Source organism: Carassius gibelio, chromosome A10 (assembly GCF_023724105.1).
Source record: "Carassius gibelio isolate Cgi1373 ecotype wild population from Czech Republic chromosome A10, carGib1.2-hapl.c, whole genome shotgun sequence".
Lineage (NCBI taxonomy): Eukaryota > Metazoa > Chordata > Actinopteri > Cypriniformes > Cyprinidae > Carassius > Carassius gibelio.
This window is the reverse complement of record NC_068380.1, coordinates 11,389,641-11,410,554: the sequence shown is the minus strand read 5'-3', so window position 1 is coordinate 11,410,554 and position 20,914 is coordinate 11,389,641. Positions and strand designations below refer to the sequence as shown.

Sequence of the window (20,914 nt, the reverse complement as noted above, 5' to 3'; positions counted from 1 at the left end):
TTAAAAAAAACTATTTGTGCTTAAACCACTTTCTCATTATTTTTGTTAGTTTACTGTAAAAGTCAAAAGTTTGACTCAGTCCAGATGATAGCTGTAGGAAGGTGTTTTTTTTTTAAGAAAAGGGTATTAATTCTAACAAATTACTTCAGAGAAAGTGTGATGCTATGAAGAGGATTTAATTATTTATTAATTTTTAACTAGCTGTCATCTGCAGTTTTTAAATGAGAACTATCAGCATTTTTTAATCCTTCCACCCATTCTGGAAAATATGGCACATATGCCATGATTCTCTATAAAGCCGTCACACTTTTTTTTTTTTTCTACTGTCAGAATCCCAAAATAACTCCTACTTTACTGCTGCTTCTGAAATGAGTTTATGTGAGCGAGAGCGCGAGTGCTCCGTTTGCAATTTAACAGTGTACTCAAGCCATCCTCGAATGACAACCTAATTACAATTCAAGCTCTGCTGCACTGCATGCACAACAGCTTCACATGCTGATATGAAGAACAATCTTATTAGCTTTTGAAATGCATGAACTGTTTTTTTTTTTTTTTTTTGGTTTGTCTGTACACCAGAGGGATTGACTTTGTGGAAAGATCCTTCCAAATCTTCCTCCTGTTGCATTTTATATATAAAAACTTTCCTTTCCTGTGTGTGGCTCCGATATCCCTGTATTTAATTGGGAAATGGAAATGTGACACATGATTTTAACACTTTTATAATTGATAAATGTCCTTCACTTACCATCAATCCTATTGACACATTCACTGTGCCTTCTTAAACATTGACATGCCAGCACACATAGTTTGTTTTTATTAGACCAGTACAGTATTTGATATTTGATATATACAAAAAATTCACAAGATGATTTGAATATCTGTATTTGGAATTAATAATTCTTGGATTATTGGAGTGATTTTGTAGGTAGGTGTGTGTGTGTGTGTGTAAAATCACTCTTTCTGTCCACAATAAGACATTACTCTCCTCTCACTCAGCCTCCCCCACTTTTTTGTTTTGTTTGTATCGCTCACTCCTTATCTGCATTACCTTCCCCCTTTTCGTTCATCCCCTCCCTGGCATTCTCAGAAGGATGTGTTGCCAGGAGACAGGATTCTTTACCTATTGTGAGCACACAAAGGGGGTCTACAGTCAGCTGGGCTTGGGCTCACGGGACCAACGTGAGAGGGAGAATTAGGAGGGGAATGAGAGCGGGAGATAAATGGGGGGACTCAGAGAAGAGTGTTGTGGTGGTCTTGTGGCCTCATTCAAGTAGTTCAGATTGCTTTCCTTTTAACAACATATGTTTTATTGTGTCATGCTCAACCGGTGGAGGTCAAGAACAGCAAGGCAGAGATGGATATTCTAAGAAGTTAGATCCCCCTTATTTCTGACCCACATGGTCAGCATCTGTTTCACTTGATTTAATATCTCCTCTTGTTTCCTTGATCTTCAGATATTTTAACACAGACTTGTAGTGTGTATTTTTCCATTTTATGTGATTTACGTAAGCTCTTCAGGTTAGCATGTCTTGAATTTAGAAATGGGAGCAGTTTTTCCTGCTTTGAATTGGTCGCCGATACATGTTTAATGTCAGCGTTATTCTAATTTTAAATTTTTTCAATATTTATTTAGGGGTTTATTGATAGGCTGCTATGACATGACCGTCAAAATGGTGCCCAATCATATGATAATAAAAAATTAATTGTGGCATGTGTATTTGAGGATACTGATGTTGGTAAACCTTCAACTTGCATTTTAAGTGTTTTGGTTTCACTCACTCTTTTACCCAGTGGAGATTAGGGCTGGGTATTGTTCAAAATATTTCGATCCGGTGCCAATTTCGATACCTCAGTTTCGATACCGGTTCCTAACGATACTTTTTTCGATACCATATGTTTTGAAATCCATTTCAACATCAGCACAAATACATTAAACACAAAACTTTTATTTTTCACCTTAATTAAAACAAATTCTGGTAACACTTCACACTCAGGATAACATTATTAATACAACTGGTTGTGCTTTTTGGATAGGGGTGTGCTATTCAGCGGCGGACTGGGACCAAAAAGTTGCCCAGGCTTTCTGGCCCACAGCAGCCCACCACATCATAACGCAAACGCCCCTGTTTTCATGTCATTCATTTTATATTTAAGTAAACAGTTTGGGGATTTTAACCAATAGGGCAACTGATCCTCCGTTGAAAAAAAAAGAACAACAGCTGTTCATTTAGCGACTCCAAGTGAGCGATACATGCTCATCAAGACACAAACATTCTTCTAGAACTCACTCTTTGCATTCAGTTAGCAGATCCATGCGAATCATGCATGAAATAGACTCAAACAATAGCTTTATGTGCTTTACAGATGAACTTGAAGTCTTTATTCATTCGAGATGTTCAATAATAGCTCATCTTTGACTCGGTAATACAAGTTCATGATCAGATTAGTGAACCCCTGATTCTTTTGAGTCAATGTTTTAAAATAATCATTTATTTTGTTTAACGAAACCAGTTTGGAAACCAGTGTTTCACAAAAAGATCTGAGGTGCAGGGCTCGCAAAATAGTTAGCCCCACCTCCTGGGGCTATTGTGTTTTCCAGTCCGATGGGCTATTGTGAATAGTGATGTAAAATTCCTAACTTCACTTGCTTCGCGTTGTTCACTCGCTTGAAGGGGTGAAACGGATCATAGCCGATCGTTTGCATTTGTTTCTAAATATTGCTGATTCAAGCGTTTTAAACAATTCACGCGCGTTCGGAGCTTGTGCTCACTCATTCAAAGCATGCGCTGTGAGCAGCATTTCAGACAATGCGCGTACAGAGAATGAATTCATCTTTTGAGTATCGAAATTCGCTGTACCGGATAAATCGGTCTCTCTCATTCTGTTTTTTAGATGACGTGAAAGGGGGCGTTTCAAGATACGCAATAGAGTAGACCAAACTAAACAGGGAGGGAGGGCAAAACACTCATCCAAACAAATGCATCATTAACACCGGCTTTGTTTGCAATATTATTATTGCATATGTTGCACATTGCTGACTCGGCATGACTTTAATAAAGTGTAGCCGGAAACGTTTTGAGAATAAACAACTACAGTTGTGTGACTGCGAGTTTTTTCAGAAATCCTCCCCGTCCCGTCATGTCACGTGGTGGTGGACAGCCAATCACAGCGAAATTGGGTCCTTACATGCACGTATGCTACAAGCTCACACAGACACAGCCGCTTGGCAAAAACAAAAAAAAAGAAAAATGGCCGCTTGGCTTTTGGAACCGAAATTTGGCACCGAAAGACAAAAAAATTTAGATACTCATAGTATCTAAGTTTTTCGTTCGATACCATAAAGGCATCGAAGTTCGGTACCCAGCCCTAGTGGAGATATTCTAGTAGCTGCACACTGCAAATTTAAAAGAAACATTGGTGAAATGCCACTGCAGATGCTCTACTGTATTATAAAATGACCATTACTTGGTCATTGTTCGTGTCTTATTTAGTACATGCATCTGTACATCTATTGGCCCTGCTGAACACATTGAACATGCAATGGAAATCACATTTTTGTGTACAGGCATGCTTAGTTTATATTCAATTCGGGTCTCTTGTTCTGTATGCATGTGTGGCTAGTATTGATTACTGATGTCCAAAGGATATGCAAGCTGTTACTTAGTATTTCATTTGCATGATTATAGTTGAGAGAGAAAGGGTGGGGCAGTAAACCGTAACACTGATTTGTAGCCGGTTTGGACTGGTTTATAATTTTTGGTAAGAAAGCCATATGTTCTTTAGTCACATCATAGTAAAAAATAATAATGATAAACAAAAATTGTAGAAGAGTTGTGATCTAGCATGGTAGTGGGGCACAGCACTACATGTTTTAGAACCAGATTTATGGCTGTAGATGGAGAGAATAGACCTAGGTGATTGAATAAAGTCATGTCCTCGATGTTGCCCTGATCCCTGCTAGAGAGCTGGCTATATTAATTAAAATGAAATGAAATGCAGCCTTCAGCCAGGGTCACCAAAGAACCCATTAGTTTAAAGAATTACTTTGATCACGGGTAAATGAGCATATATTACTGTTAATGGGGGGATTTTGAATGGCCCATGCCAGCAATATTCATTTGTTGACTGGAGCGCCGCTTTTCATTTGAATCAGTATTCCTTGTGCGATACACATTCTTAATATTTTTTTTGACCCCACAAATTAAAGCAACGGTGATACCCAAGGTAAATTCACACACTGCCATAAGAATGACATTTAAACGTTTCTCTTTTATATAATGTGGTGCAACACACCCTGCAGCTTCATTCAACTGTTTGTGTTGTGTGTAAAGCTGATCTACAACCAGTCCCTTGATTGTGATGAAAGAGCAGAACCTCATGGCACTGAACTGTGATTAGTAGCCAGAGGCCTCTACAATATTCTGATCTCTACGTTAATGGCACTCCACCTGTTCCTAATAGTTTAAAAAAAGGATTTTCTTGTTCTGAAGTTTCAGCTGTGCATTACTATGAATGTCTATGAGCTGAGTCAGCTCACTGAAACTGGTTTAGAAACATCTTACATGTACTCAATACTTGGTAACAATGACTTGAAACTTTTAATATGCTTGCATGTATCCGGTGTAAAAATCCAATGCTGAAGATAGACAGGCATACATGCATATCGCTTGCATATTTGCTGGTCGTTCCTGACCAGTAAGGAAATTGATTTTACCATGTATCATCAATAAATAGGAGCTTAAAAACTGTGCCTCTGCCTGTCTGGATTCCGTTATAAAATGATAGCATATGATGATATGCTTTATTTAGGTTTATCATATGTCTATACTTATTCTTGATCTCTGCTGTACAGAGCCCCACTGCTGTGTGCTCAGTTAGTCATCATTTACTAAATTAAATGCATTCCAAGAATAGAGGATCTTGGATGTATTTATTTTCAGCTCTACTGTGGCCATGCACCATGCATATCTTCTCAGACCACAGAATTCAGTCATTCTCTCAAGGATGCTGCATTTCACAGGCTTTGAGTTATAACTCCTGTATAGATATCAGATCCAAACCATGCAGTGATGTGAAAACAACATCCTTCCATGCATTTACAAAAGAAGCTGATTGCACTAAATATTAGTTTTGAAATTAATATGTGGCATGTTCATTACTGTTTGAAAGCATTATCTTTTCTGTTCCTTTCAGGCTCAGCCTGTGGACTACAGATCACCTCCACTGGCCCCACATCCATTGAGAAAGCCAGTGGAGAGACCGTGAAGCTGGACTGTCAGTTCACTCTCTCTGCCGAGGATTCTGGACCTCTGGACATTGAGTGGAGCCTGCAGCCCTCTGACAACCAGAAAGAAGAGAAAGTGGTGAGTAGATAAAGTGATTGTGTATCAATGAGATAAGGTTAGTGTCTATGTGAAAGAAAATTGATGTCTGCATTATTCACAAGCCTCTGGGAGGTTTAGTTTGACTTTGTCCCTGTGTTTTGTTGTCTCTCTTCCTGTCACAAGTTCTTGTTATCAGCCAAAACAAGCTCTCAGAACTAGTTTGACTGCCTCTGTTGTGCAAAGCAGAAGAGTGACATTTTTACTGCACAGTCGTCAACATCCACACTCATACACAGAATAGAAAATCGAATGGTGTATGGTGGTCAAAGACTCAGATAAGCTTCAGCCTTTGATTCCATCCAGTCGGAGGAGATCAAATGTTTAATATGTTTAGCTGATTTTGGAACGCTTATTGTTTTCATTTGTTAGGCGCACATTTCTGTGTGAGAAATGTCTGTCTTTGAGTTTGGGTCACTTGAAACATGCATTTGGAAATGCAATATTTGCCAATCATATTCACAAACTTTTAATTAGAAGTGCTTCTAAAGTAGCGGTAGTCAACTAAAGAGAAGCTTTTATAGTTCCTAATTGTTTTTGTTATTTTCTATTCATATTAATATATAATCACAAAAATGTTGTCTGCTAAATGGGTCACAATTTTAATCAGAAAACCACACTTTGAATCCCAAACAATAAAACAACAATACTTAGTCGGCATCCTAATTAAGATCCATTTAGATGTCAAGTATTTTGGTGGGGTGATCGCCCTTGAAGGCTTACCTTTGGTTATATGTTATACCTGGTTTGATCTGCAGTGAGCAGGTGCTGGTTTGTGAGTGCCATATTATGAACGTTTCCTGTTGTTTTAGTGCACTGTAAAGTTGCTCCCTGGATGGATATGTGTGTGGGTCTACATAAAGGATCATATAATCACTATGGTTTTACTCACATTGATGTGCATTTGAGTTTTATTGGTTGTGGAAGCTATTAACTGATGTTATGTATTGATGTTTTGTGTGTTTAAGTGTTTACACTTGTGGTCTGCAGAGGCACCCCCTGCATTCATTCAATTGCTATCTCTGTAATCTAAACCATAATTAATCCATCCCTGATTTCCTCACAAAAGGCTTATTTTAGCCCTAACACTGGACTTGCAGGTAGAGTAAGCGGCCAGATATGTGTGTGCTTGTCTGCTGCAGCCCCTGCAGAGATTACCTCGTACGCTTTCTCTCCAGAGAGTTATGCATTTAGCTGGGGACAGAATTGGGTCGGAAGCTCTCAGTGGTCGATCTCAATGGTATACTTGCACCTTTCTTACTATCTCACTCTCTCGCACACATACTCTCTCTCTACTCCATTTTTTTTTGTCTTCTCAAAGCTCCTTCATTTCTTCTGTCGTTCTACTCCTAATTTTTCATTCTATTTTTATCGTTCTCCGTTTCTCCTCACATTTCTGTTCCCCTCAGTTGCCCAGTTTGGTGTATGCTGGGTCGTCCTCATGGGCATAGACCTGCACTCTCTCCCCTCTGTTCTGCCAGGCTTTGCCCCAGGACTTGAAATTTGTCTTTGACCCATTTCATTGTTTTTAATGGTTTATAAGAAGTTGAAGGTTGTACATGGACTACTTGTATTTTGGGAGACATTTCTAACGGTCATCGTGCCCCAGTTCTTTGCAATGTTTTACTCTTGCTTTGGAAACTATTATTACACTATCTACTAGGGCTGGGTATTGACACACATTTCACGGTTCTATTCTATTTTGATTTACAATAGGGCTGCATGATATATTATTTCAGCATCAATATCAGGATGTGCACATCTGTGAAAATCACATTGCAGGATATGCAATGTTTAGAATACTGATCGTTATATTTATACTGATAGTTTTCTTTGCTATGTCTGTGTCTGTGTCTATACCGAAAAAATAACAGATGTACAGAGATACCCATATTTTTGTAATGTGCATATTGTTCTTATTTTTTAATAACAGAGTAAATAATTACAAAGATTTTAATCTTTGTCCACTTTGGCCTAAATGTTTGCTTTTTATATATATATATTTTGTTACCAAGGCCTTGTTTTTAAAATAGGGAAAGTAGTTTGGCTGTACTGATCAGAATGGTTAAACCAACATGACAAAGAATAGTGAGAGAATCGTTATTTTCCAGAAAAAAATAATTGCCATATTTCCCACGCCTACATTGACTTAAAGTGACAGTAAATACATTTTATAATGTTACTTTTAATGTTACATTTTATAATTTTTATATTAAATAAATGTTGTATTTATCAAAAATATTAAGCACTGCAACCATTTTCAACATGATGATAACAATAATTATTTCCTTGTCACCCATTTAACATTATTAGAAAACTGTTATATTAAGTTGTAATATGTTTTATAAAGTTGTAATAATATTTCACAGTATATCTCTGTTTTTACAGGATTTTCCTTCACTGATTGGCCTAAATGAAGCTTTAGTGAAAACCAAATGAGTCAATATATGATAGAGGAGTTGCAAACTGACTTATCAGTGTTTGGTCTATCTTGGGCACTTTCCTTCTTTTTCATCTCTCACTTTTGATCAGCAGTTCCTTTTTTTTTTTTTTCACAAGAACTGAAACAATGAATCAATCTTGAATGCAGAACCCAATTTCCAATGATTGTATTCATTGTGAAAGGTCTTTGGGACACAGTGAAGCGTGAAATGATTCTCTTGTTTGTGGGACACTGTTGACGAATTCCATACAAAACTGCAGTGACCATTAGTGTTAGCATTATATTGAAGAATGGATGGGAACTTGGGGTGACACTCACTGTATGCACTGTGGCTCTATAATCTCTTAAGCGGCAACTGCAATTGCACAATAGCCCTGCTGTGATTGAGAGTGACAATAGGAAACGCAAAACAAAAGGAATATTTAGAAAGTAGAAATCAACATGCAGTGATTTTTATAATTGCATTTTTACATATAGAAAATGAGAAGATTGTTTTGCAGTTTACCAGTATCTGTATTTGTGAGTCAGAGAATAGCTGTCTAGTTAATTTGAACAGTTTAAAGGCCATTTGTTACTAAATTTGAGTAATGTGAAAAAATTATGTAATGATATACATTGCTAGTTAAAAGTTTGAGTTCATAAAAAAAAATTACTGGTAATTTTCTGCTAGGAAATTATCCACTAATTCAGACATGCATTGACCATAATTTATTTTGCAGTGAAGTCTTTAATGGCAAATTATCCTTCAGATATCATTTTAAAATGCTGATTTGAGACATTTCTTATTAACGGTGTTAAAAAAAAAAAAGTTCTGCTGCTTAATGTTTTTGTTGAAACTGTGATGTTTTATTTTCGGAATTCCTTGAATGGAAATTTCAAAAGAACAGCATTTGTTTGAAATGGAAATATTTTTTAAGAAGACAAATTAATTTACTTTTGATCAATTAAATACAAAAGCATTAAATTCTTTAAAATGCAATTGGACGTAAGTTTTTTTTTTTGAGTAATTTACAATATAAAAGGTTGAGGACTTTATTTTATCCATCTGGAATTGTGAAAAAATGAGTTTGCTAAAGTAATGCAGACAGGCCTACAGAAATTGCCTGCGCTGTAAAGCTGACTGATCTCACAGGTGAGTCAGTGCTGCTTTGCATTTCAAACAAGCCTGATGTGGCCCTGGAGGAAGTGCACTTACCTACAGGCATACACGCATACACACGGGTGTAAACAAGACTCACAAGTTAACATGCACACTTTGATTTTAACAAGTCACACTGCGTCCTTGAAGACTTGACTTCTAGATGGCAGTGAAACTGCACACTGACCCTAGAGTGAACACTTACTATAGCAACATATCTTTTCTTCTGTGTTGTGTTGTGTTGTGTTGTGTCATACATCTGAGTGTAACAGATTATTGAAAAGATGTTCAAATATAGGGTGGGGACTTGATTCTATCCATCAGTTGTCTTGGATTTCAGTTTTGTATCTTTTGTTCTCTGCCTTGAGCAGTTTTTTTGACTTTCTGAATTGAAGTATGTTATAGTGCCTGTATGTTGCTTTAGGCAGTTGTCCCTATCCCTTTATTTATTTATTTATTTATTTTTCCAAGATGCCACGGGAGGCCGTCGCCTCTCCATCGTCATAGAAAAATGATGTGGTGGTGATGGAGTCTGTTGAATGGATCCCATATTTTCCCTCTGTGGGTGGCAAGACTCTGCATGTCTTTTATCTGTGTTTGTACGAAGCACGTATTTTTTTTTTAGCTGGGAACAGACCTTTACTGTCCCTTACTATGTAGCATTGTGAGAAAGAAGCATAGCCTAACAAGAATAGTTTGTTCAGGTTGTACATAGAAAGGGCAAATGATTTACTCGTGCTGAAGGACATTTTTAAGATAAGAGGGTTGGGAGCACTGTGTTTGTCTTTTGTCAACTGACTTTCATAAGAAGAAAAATTAGGCTTTTGTCTGAATGTGATCATTAGTTTGACCTTTCACTGATGCATATACACTGCACTTTTTCCCACACAGTTATTAAGCTAAAATATTGAGTAACATTTTATCAATACATGAATTACACTTACTAAAACAAGATTCTCTTTTGCTCTTTTGTCATCTCTTGTTCCTTCCCACAGTTGATTGTGTACTCAGGTGACAGAGCCTTTGAACACTATTACGAACCTCTTAAAGGAAGAGTTCACTTCAACTCCCCTGACCCTAAAAACGGTGATGCCTCCATGAACATCATGGGTCTGAAAGCCACAGACACGGGCACCTATCAGTGCAAGGTGAAGAAGGTTCCTGGCATCGGCAGCAGGAAATTCCTCCTTACCATCATGGGTGAGTATAAAATTTTTAGATAAAGTGGCATTTACAAGCTAATAAGTCATCTCAACAACCAATCTCTAACCCTGCTTATTCAAAAATGTTTGCCTTATTTGGTAGTATTATTATTTGGTATTATTTTGAGAAACACTCTCTATTTTTATTATATTTTCTTCTGGAAGGTGAGTTATATTACTTGGTTATATAGGGAAAGTCCTGAGTGACGACGTATTGATCTGCACCATAAATACGCTATAAAGTTTGATTTCACAGGCCCTCTGACATGCCTTTCAAGGTATGCATGAATCGCTGGTCAACAGCAAGTGTTATATCAGTGCTGCCTTGTGTGTGAAATATCACCTGTTTCTTGTTGTGATGACTAATGCCAACACAGAAACGCCCTAGGCAAACAAGGCCATCAGAAGCAACTCCACAAATATTGTGATGACAGTGATACTTCCTGAAACTCAATAACCAAACAACAGAGAGGTATATTTGCATTGCAGATGCATGATTTAAAAATAGAAACGAATCAGGAAAAAGAAGAAAAAAGGAACAGGGAAAACGTTTTTAATTGAGGTGAAATCCCAGTATTAAATTGACAATCCAGCAAGTGATCTGTGTGGCGTGCTTATATTTTTCAGTGTTGCCAGAAAGATTATTTATTTATTATGAATAGGATTGTCAAAATTATTGGTCAATTAATACAATAAAGTTACATGAAAACAATAAATAAATTACATAAAATAAAAAAATAAAATAAAAATAGAAAGGTTATTTTAAATTGTATCAATTGTTTTAACAATATTATTGTTTTTACTGTATTTTTGATCAAATAAATGCAGTCTTGGTGAGCATAAGACCCCAATCTTTTAAACATGTATTTTATAAATAATTTTATATTATTTAACTTATTAGTAAATAATGTGTTTAGTTATATTTAGTTTTTACTATGGTATCCTGAATCGAAAGACGAAGTAAAAAAGTGAAGTGGTTGACTGACATCAGTGTCAATTCTTGAACCAGTGATTGGTAATGCAAAAGCCTTTATTGGACTTAGTCCACTAATTTATTAAAGTGAAGGACTGTTTGGCAAGAGGTGGGCCACAGTAAGACAGATGGAAGGACACAGATTGGCTGTGCTCTCAGCAGTTGATGAAGGCAGCTGTTCTGTTCACCTGTTCCCTTCATAGTCCACCCTCATCCTATCGCTGATGACCGCGGGGACTCTGTACCTGCATTCAGAGCGGATGCTCCCTGGTTGTGTGCGTGTGTTCCTTACTAAACGCGTCTCCATCAGAGATAGCAGTCCAAGGGCATTCACTTAAAGGGGCTGTACGTATATGTGGTACATTGTCACCTCAGAGAGACACGGCCCTGCTCCAGGGATGCAAAAACAGAGTAACACAACACTTTCAGTAGGTGCAAACAACTTTCAGCTCTTTATCTTCATATTTGCTCTCCACCAGGCAGCTTTATAGGTTTAGGCATGTAGTTTAAAGGGTTTGCAGACATCTGCTCTAAAATGTTATTATTATTTATATACTATTATAGTATGTCATGTGTGTGTCTGTGTGTGTGTGTGTGTGTATCTGTATATATATGTGTGTATATATATCTAACTAATTTCTAGAGGAAAAAATAATTAAATGGTTGTTTTACAAAATTGCAAGTTCATTATTATTCTGGTGTGTTTCTGTTGGCTTTTTGTTTTGTTGGTAGTTGTCCCAATAATCTGTATAGACAATACAAATGGCATGCTTCTTCAAGATTGATAATTTGGGGTGAACTATCTAGCATTCAAGGTGGAAAAAGTAAATTCATCTTTTTTCAGACAGCAGAAAATAAAAGTGCTTGACCTTTTTCTTTTCACGCCTTTATGCTTCTGGAGTTGCATCAGGCAGTTTGACTTTTTCGTTCTTGTTTTTCTTCTCGCCTTTATGACCAGTCAAGTGTAATCTCCTCAGAATACCGACATGCACAAAATAACATATAGGGATTTTAGTGCAGATGTGTGCGTTGGTTTAATCACGTGCATTAGTCGGTCTACATCTTTATTTCTCCCGCCCACCTGTCCATCACCACACATTTAATTTCTCTGTTAGAGGAAGCTGCAGTGCTCTGACCCCTCATCCTATTAAACTGCTGTTCAGTCCTGCCTGCTGTTAATCCTCAGGTCTCTAAGCCTCTGTCCCAGCAGCCCCAGAGATCTGTTTTTACAGCTTCAATTATCAAACGAGGATGTCGATAGAGACTTGAATGCCAACACCCTGCCCAAGGTTGGGAGGAATCACAGAGAGCGACCATTGACATTCCTGTGTCTGTTTTGCCCCGTCTCTTTATTTGTGTGGACTCTGTCTCCCTTTAGTTCTTTATCTTTAGCATCCTCATGTGGGGCTCTGTATCTGTCTCCTCCTCCTGGTTTTAATTTGGAGTTTTGTTTGCCTTTGAATTCTCCTGTCATCTCCTGCCAAGCAAGGAAGGGGTCTGTTTGTCCCCATCTTCTCCACCCTTCCCCCACCCAATCTTTAACTATCTTTCCACATCCCCCTCCCGCCTTATATGCATAGATTTCACCCACTTCCCCTGCTGTTTTTAATGCATATATCTTTAGTAAACGCATGCTTTCTCTCTTACAAATACCCAGCCACTTTCCCACCCTCTTTTTCTGCTTTTGTTCGCTCTTTAATCTCAAAAAATGTTGACATCCACTGTGCTCTGATTTTAATTAAGTTGATTGACAGCACCTGTAATAGCAGCAGCTGTAACCATTACCATGATCATGGCTTCCTATGCTGTGATTAGTTATAATGCAGCAGCGAGAATGAATATGGGTGGAAGTGTGAAAGAAGGGCCTCGGGGAATCCATGATGGACCATATGTGAGATGGGATATTTGAGCTTTTAGTGGGTCAGAAAGTGAAATAATGATATTTTCCTACTTGAGATATTTGCCTAAACTTGTGGTCTCATGCATAAAACATTGCTATACTAATAGCTCATTCATACTGCATAGTCCTTTATACATAAGTTAGTATATACTTTATACATATGTTTGCATGATATCTTGTAACTATAAATGATTATTCAATATCAACTTTTGATATACTTGTGCTTCTTAATAATAATAATAATAAAATAATCTTTCATGGACAATTAATTTCACCATGCGATTGGAGCGATTTATAGTGCTGCCTGATAAGTCAGCAAATTGTCATGTGGAATAGCTCCAACGAAACTGCTGGTCCTTTTAGTCTCATCTTCCTGTTTCCTTTCCCACAGTGCGCCCCTCTAAACCCAAATGTTATGCAGAGGGTCAGACTTATGCGGGGAAAGATATGGTGTTGAGATGTAGCTCTGTGGAGGGCACACAACCACTGCAGTACATTTGGGAAAGAACCACAGGCAATAAACTACTGCCGCCCCTGGCAGTCCTGGGTAAGTTCCTTAGACTCCTGTACCTTGAAATATTTTTTTATTTGTATTTTTTTTGGAAAGCTATCATAGCTGTCAGATGCCTCAGTTAAAATGAAGAATCTGTCTGCTGCTGTGCACAGATCCAGTCGGGGGCACCATGAGTCTGAGAAACGCAACCGAGGCAGCTTCAGGAACGTACAAATGTTTTGCTAAAAACCGTGTTGGAACAGAAGAGTGTTCGGTGGAGGTCAATATCACACAACGTGAGTCTTCATAAGCCTGTTTGATTCCTCTTTAAATATATGCAAAGTCTGAGTTTGGTGGTGTAACCCTCATTATCTTATTACAGTGATGTGGTGAAAGGGCTGATGGGTAATGTCTTTGACTCTAAACTTGTTCATCTCAAAGTCTCTCTCTGTCCCTTTGCAGCTCCTAACAATGCCGGCACCATCGCAGCTGTAGTAATCTGCATTCTGCTGTTTCTCATTCTCCTCGCACTCCTCCTCTTCTGCTTCTGCCGTGCCCGCAACAAGAAGAAGTACGAGAAGGAGATTGCCTATGAGATCAGGTACTACACTCACACTAATACTTTTAGGCATGTGTATGTGAACCTTTTCCAACAAGATCCTAATTAATTGTATAAATGAGGAGTTCTTTAGAAAAACACCTGTTAGTGTAATTCGCCCAGACACACACTGCTTTGCTTCTCCCTACTGACATACTGTCTGGAGACAACGGTCTTCAGCCTAATAACGAAAGGAACAAGAATGAAGGAGAGAGGGAGCTCTTGACCCAGGTCCCATTTGGTACATGTCACTGTCCATTTGTCTGTGTGATTCAATCAGTTTCTTTATCCAATCACATGCCTCCTGTATGCTCACTGATGACAAAACAAAGCTGATGCCCAGTGAAACGGACTAGTGATGCCGTCACTCTTCCCCTCTTCACCCTTTTCCCTTCAAATGAAAGGCTGGTGTAATCAGTTCTGTGTGTTTGTTTGTTCAGTTGATTCCTGCTCTGTCAGTGTCTCCCCCTTTCTGTCCCTCTCTCGCTTCCCCGACCTATTGAAATGGCATTCCTCTCTGTGAAGGGGGTCAGGCCCTGTATTAGGCCCCCCTTGGACCCCAGAGCTGGACAGTTTGTCTGGGAGTCATGCGCTGCCTCACATAGGCCATGACAAAAGAGGATTATCCAAATAAGCCAGCTTCTCTTAGAGGAGACCCCGCTGTCTCGCTCTCGTTTGCTGTGTTCTGTGCTATAATGGATTATTGCTGCTGAATGCATGTTAATTTGGAGGATGGGTGGAGAGCAGGCCCGATGGGCTACACTGGAAATCCATAGTCTTATTCAGCCAATCTGAGACCTGAGTGGCAAAGCACAATGATATTTAGCTTGTTTTTTGGTTTGGAAATGGCCTTGTTATGTTGCTTTATTTACTTGCTTGGCACAGTTTTTTTTTTTTTTTTTAAATAAACATTTAAGTTTGTTTTTTGGGGTTAGTATTTTTTAGAGGTGTCCCCGACTAAGAATTATCATAGTCGAATAATCGGAATCTTGCTGATGTTTGACTGATAGTCAAATCATATATTTGGCGGCGGGGCAAAATACATTACCAAGAGTCAAGTCAGACATTCGACTAACATAATTACTGATGTTAACACAGAGGGAAAATGTGTAATGAACACCTTGCAGATATAAACGGGGTAAGTAAAGTTTTATGTTTTGATTAACAGATAGCTAACACTTAACGTCAGCAAAACCATAACAATTAACTTTTTTTTTATTTTTTTTATTTATTTTTTTTACAGTGGTGCTCTCATTATAACGTTAGCCTAAAACGTTAACAGTTAATGTTCTGCATTTCTGCTTTGAGCTGCGTGCACTGAAGATGACCAATAGCCTAGAGTGACGCATTTGATAGCAAGTTTTTAATCAATAGGATTCAACTCGTAATTTCATGTAGAACACGCTTCGTTATTTATACAACATAACGTTAAAATGAAGACTTAAAAGCTATTTGCAAAAAGGGCCCGAATGCACATGAACATATCTGCGGGGCTCTGAATGCAAACTCCTTTTGTGGACCCGTTCTTCAAGAAAGCGTGTGCAGAAACACGGCAGCTAAACTCTAAAATTCACAGTGTTTTAGTATAATGGTCTTCTCATTATAATAGTATGTATATAACAAGTCCCAGTCATAGTTATTAATATTCTGCATTGTAGTTTGCAGCGCTGTGCGCTGAAGAAATATCACGTAATACTACAATGAAGCGCTAGACTCAAAACCAAATGCATCTTATATCAGGTAAATAATATTTCCACGACCCTGTCTTGACCTGGTCACACTTATAAAAGAGGTTTTAACCTCAATGTGACTTTCCGGTTTAAATAAAGGTTTAGATATATACAGTGGCTGAAATGTTTTGAATTTACTTGTACCCTACCTGTTCAAAAAAATCCAGTCTCTGTCGGTGTCGGTTTGAGTCTTGGTAAAGTTTGAAATCCCGGCTGCCAAGATGCTCCTCTGTTGGTCATGGATTATGGAAAGTGAAACATAAATCTATAGGGGTGGTTGGATTTATTCACACACTTTAAAATATTAATTTGAAGCTTTTTTCTTTTCAGATTCTAACAGCTTTATCATAATAGGCTGTATATTAACTTATTGGGATAAAACCAGTTGTTCTATGTGAAATCAGACATTTGAGCTCCCCCATATAGTCAAAATGGCAACCTTGGTTAACATAAGAGACTTTAAAAAAAATAAAAAATAAACTTTTGAACAGTAGTGTATTAATAAAACTTCATAAATCAAAGCAATTTGGTGCACCAACAAAGTTGTGATGTGTTTACAGTTTTCTTTTTTGGTTGTTTCTACATGTTAGTTAATGTAATAGAATACATCATATAACCTATGTAGATATGATGTAATTTGAACTTTTTAGGTACATTAAAGACATTAAAATGTCAAAAATCTTCCAACCTTTTTTTTAAATTAAATTTTTAATAAATGCAGAAGTAAATCTTATGGACTCCCCTCATAGGTTTTGATTGAACACTTTTTTTTTTTCCTTCTTCTTTTTCCCCTCCCTCCTACAGAGAGGATGTCCCTCCTCCAAAGAGCCGTGTTTCTACCGCACGCAGTTTCACCAGTGTGGGCAGCCAGCGCTCCTCTCTGGGCTCCATGTCTCCCTCTAACCTGCACGAGTACACCAAGACCCAGTATGACAAGATACCCTCTGAAGAGTACGAGAAGCCCCCTAGTCAAGCCCCTATTCCCGCACCCAGCAGAATGGCCGGCCCCAACCTGAGCCGGATGGGGGCCATCGCTGTCATGATCCCTGCCCAGAACAGGGATGGTTCCATTGTGTAAAGCTGAACTGGGATCATTCTCCACACATTTTGACTGTCACTATTTTATTAATTGTTCCAGTGGGATTTGTGAAGGAGCAAATAAAGGTCTCTGCAGAGATCGCAGTGAGTTCAACTCAGCTCGTACCATCTCTGATAATACAATTTGACTTACAGACCTTCAACAGATGTTAAAAAAAACTTTATTCAATGGGATGTGGAAAGGTGACTTATTCGCCTGCTATTGTTTTTTTTTTTAAATAGAGGCCCCTGTAGAATATAAGAAACTTGAATTGTTTTCCTATTAAATGTTCTTCGGAGATTAAATTAAACCCATTGAACTAAATGAAATGCATGTAGTACTACCTATAGCTCTTGGTTTTAGATGAGAACTCCCAAGCTATTTGTTATTCTTTTTGCTGATTTATCAATTTGCAACATTTTAACATTTTTAGGCACTTTTAAATCACTTCTCTATGACAGTTATTATCTCTTTATGCTACAAAAGCCTGGAAACATTTACTTAAAGGTCTGTGGAAAGTATGTGGGTTTGTTTTGGTTTCTGGATGATATTGTTTTTAAAAAGATAAGAGTTTGTTTAGCTTGAAAATGTACATGTGATGTGTATATATGAACATGAGATTGTTTTATGTGTAAATGAGCTAATACTGGAACTTGTAAACTGCTTTGAATTTATTATTTTTTTGGACCATTTGGCAGTTGTAAACCCCCATCGGTACATGTCGGAGTGGTTCATGTTCAAGTCTCTGATTGGTTGTCTGCTTATAGATTTTCAAAAGTCTTTTGAATGTTTATGAATATTGTATTGATTAGGATTAGTCTTAACACTCTCAAGTCACCATATCAACCACCGTGAGTGTCATCATTCTTGAGGAAATAGTCTTTCTTGTCGTTTGGGTTACTGTGTGTCATCCAGCAGGGTCACTTTTAACGTTCACACTGTGCCTTTTTTAACTTTGGGTGTAATGAGCTGGTGTCACTGGTGGGTCCATGTCAACAGTAAATAACACATGAATGATTACAAAACAATCATAATTTGAAGTACATTTTGATTGACATGCTGTGTGTCTGTTATATACATATAGCAGCCTTTTCATGATCTGCTTGTCTTTTGACCAGGGTTCCAATTGAATGTGTAAATATATTTGCTGTAATGTTGGGTGTGATTTGATTGCATTTGTCTTTATGGCTGTTGGCACTCAAGCTATGAATATGATCAAGGACAAGAGGATGATCAGGCTAATCATCCACAGTCTGGCTAAGGTATTATTAACATTTATTATACATATGTTGTCATTACCCAAAAGCACGTGCACTTGTAATTTCCCTGGCTTTTATTTATTAAGCTTGTAAGGTGCAGTTACAGGATCAGTTCATCTTGTTTAAACATGGAGGCTTATCGCTTATGCCAGTGTAAACAAGGAAAGCTGATCTTTGATCAGCAAACCTTAACTGCTGCGTGATTCGACTTTCTTGAACCAAATCATCTGTTTTCTTTTTGGATGGAGCCCAGTTGGTATTTCATAACAGTAGAGGTTAGGCCGGTTCTCTGTACAGTGCCATTTAAAGAGATGGATACTCTCCTTGCTAATAAGAGACAACCAATGATTATTAACTGTAGATGTTTTCTTTAAAAAACTGTGTACTAATATTACATTAACTTTTTTCTTCCTGTTTGTTTGGTTTGCACATCATGTATAAACCTCATTTTATTTTTGTTTGCTTTTTGTGATGTATTTTTGAATAAAAATGAAACCATTGTTCTACACACTTTCACTGAGATATTCACTCATTCCCTCCTCTTCATCCTGCTCTCCGCAGGCTACAGTCAGTACTGTCACTTTTCAGAGTGATTAATTTTAATCTCCCGTTGGTTTCCACCTCTAACTCTAGGTGAGGCCATTCTCTCACCGCCTAATGACCACAATTAATCAATGACGCACAAAAGCACTGGCGGCTTTGCTGACCAAAAACAACAGAACCTGAAGCGATGGTGGTTTGTGTGTGAGTGAAAAACTTGTATGGATTTATGGATTGATGCCCTTGAGGGTGCTTCATAAAACATGCTCCCAAAAGCAGTCAGCCGAGTCATTGCAAATGAAAAATAAATAATTTGTACTGCAAGCTCAACCATTGTCCTGGTTTAAGTCAGGTAAATCAAAGTGTAGAAATGGGTGACAAATTGCTTTGCTTACCTTTAATTAGACTAGGGTCAAATAATGGGCATTTAAATCACTTGTGTGTGTTTAAACAAATCAGCTAGTAATACATTTGTTATGGTTGCAAAAAGTTATTTGCAGTGCATAACTGAGTGTAACTCTTAAAGGTCTTGTTCTTCGTGATCCCATGTTTCAAACTTTAGTTAGTGTGTAATGTTGGTGTTAGAGTATACATAATATCTGTACAATTCTAAAACTCAAAGTTCATTGCGAAGCGAGATATTTTATTTAACAGAATTCACCTACAACGTATGACCAGTTTGGACTACATCCCTCTAGTCTAGTTCCTGCAGTAATGAAGTCACTAAAACAGTTTTTTGAAGACTTGGGTCTCTGCAGAGCAAAAGTGGTGTTTCTGAATCATGCAATCTAAATGATCCCCCTTACCGAACCCCACCCCACCCCTAAACCTAACGTCACTATTGCATCAACCAATCAGGTATCATGGTGTAAAAACACCTTGATCTCATAACTCCCATTACTTTCCTGCAGAGATCTATACTTGGTTTTTTGACTAACCTCCGCCCACATGAATTCACAAAAGGGGGCGTGGTCTTCTTGCGCTCCCACGGAGAAGGAAGAGTTGCGTTTGAAGGGTGTTTGTCGCCATGTCGTCGAAACGCTGTTATTTTCATCTCCGAGTCCAATCATCTTTGTTTGGCCTTCCCAGGGACGCTGTACTTAGAGATCAATGGTTACAATTTATGTTTAACTTGGTTCCCGAAAATTATAATCCACATGTAAAACTATGTGCAGCACATTTTGCTGAGGACAACTTCCCCAATCTCAATCAGTTTAATGCCGGATTTGCACAAATATTATTCTTGAAAGATGGAGCAGTTCCCTCTTTGTCTGGAGAAGACGTTGTTTATGGACCACAACCGGTAAGTGTATTTTATTATTTAAATTGGTGCGTTTAACAGTTTCTGTAACTTATTACACAAAGGGCAACGCTGTTTAGCTTCGTTAACTAGATTTTAGGGCTGTACAAAAAATCGAACGCGATTTTCATACGCACCTCGTCAGTAAAGGCGTTCTGTGATTAGAAGTACATCTCCAGCACGTGCGTTCAGATTAGGGTTGCCAGGTTTTCAAAACAAATCCTGAGTCAAAACTCATTTCCAGGAGGGCCGCGTGCGCTAAGCTGCTGTCGATTGACAACACAGGAACAATCACAATCAGAACTCCTTGCGTATTTCTGAAGGAGGGACTTCATAGGACAAGGAAGTCCTCAGCCTGTTTTTATGACAGTGAAAACAGCGGTATACAGATAAGTGAATTGTGTGAAAAATACTGGGCACACACTGAAAAAAAAACACGGTGCAGAAACAATCTTCACTTAGAAATTGCTAGTACTTTACGTACGAAGTGTAGTAATTCCAAAGAAAAGACAAGTAAATAGTATTTTCTTTTAAAACCTACTCATACTTATAATATTTTATATGCATTGTAAAATATTTTTTATTGTAGAGGTTTGGTTGAGACACATGATGTTGGAATTGTTGATATGTTATATATTTTAATTAACAGATGTAAAAGTAACCAAAGTTGCTCACACTGGGAAAAAAATATTTAAATTTAAATATTTAATATTTAAAAATGAGTCTTTTTTTATTTTTATTTTCATAAGGACAATGCAGTTATTATGTATGAGAATGAGATTCTCACAGATGCTGTTCTAACATTATGGCACTGTGAACCCTTTGTGTATGTAATTTAATGTTTTAATATTTATGTTTGGTTTTTACTCTCACACAATG

At 37.8% G+C, this 20,914-nt stretch overlaps 1 protein-coding gene across 1 annotated transcript in view; it reads left to right on the top strand.

The window, feature by feature from the left end:
* LOC128021149 (coxsackievirus and adenovirus receptor homolog) overlaps positions 1–18,701 on the top strand; it is a 37,932-nt gene extending 19,231 nt beyond the window's left edge. The window contains exons 2-7 of the mRNA XM_052608143.1: positions 5,194–5,363; positions 9,958–10,162; positions 13,429–13,584; positions 13,704–13,826; positions 13,993–14,131; positions 16,663–18,701. Coding sequence (XP_052464103.1) covers positions 5,194–5,363; positions 9,958–10,162; positions 13,429–13,584; positions 13,704–13,826; positions 13,993–14,131; positions 16,663–16,936 — 1,067 coding nt within the window. The 3' untranslated portion in view covers positions 16,937–18,701. The remainder of the gene's footprint in view (positions 1–5,193; positions 5,364–9,957; positions 10,163–13,428; positions 13,585–13,703; positions 13,827–13,992; positions 14,132–16,662) is intronic.
* The last annotated feature ends 2,213 nt before the right edge of the window (positions 18,702–20,914 follow it).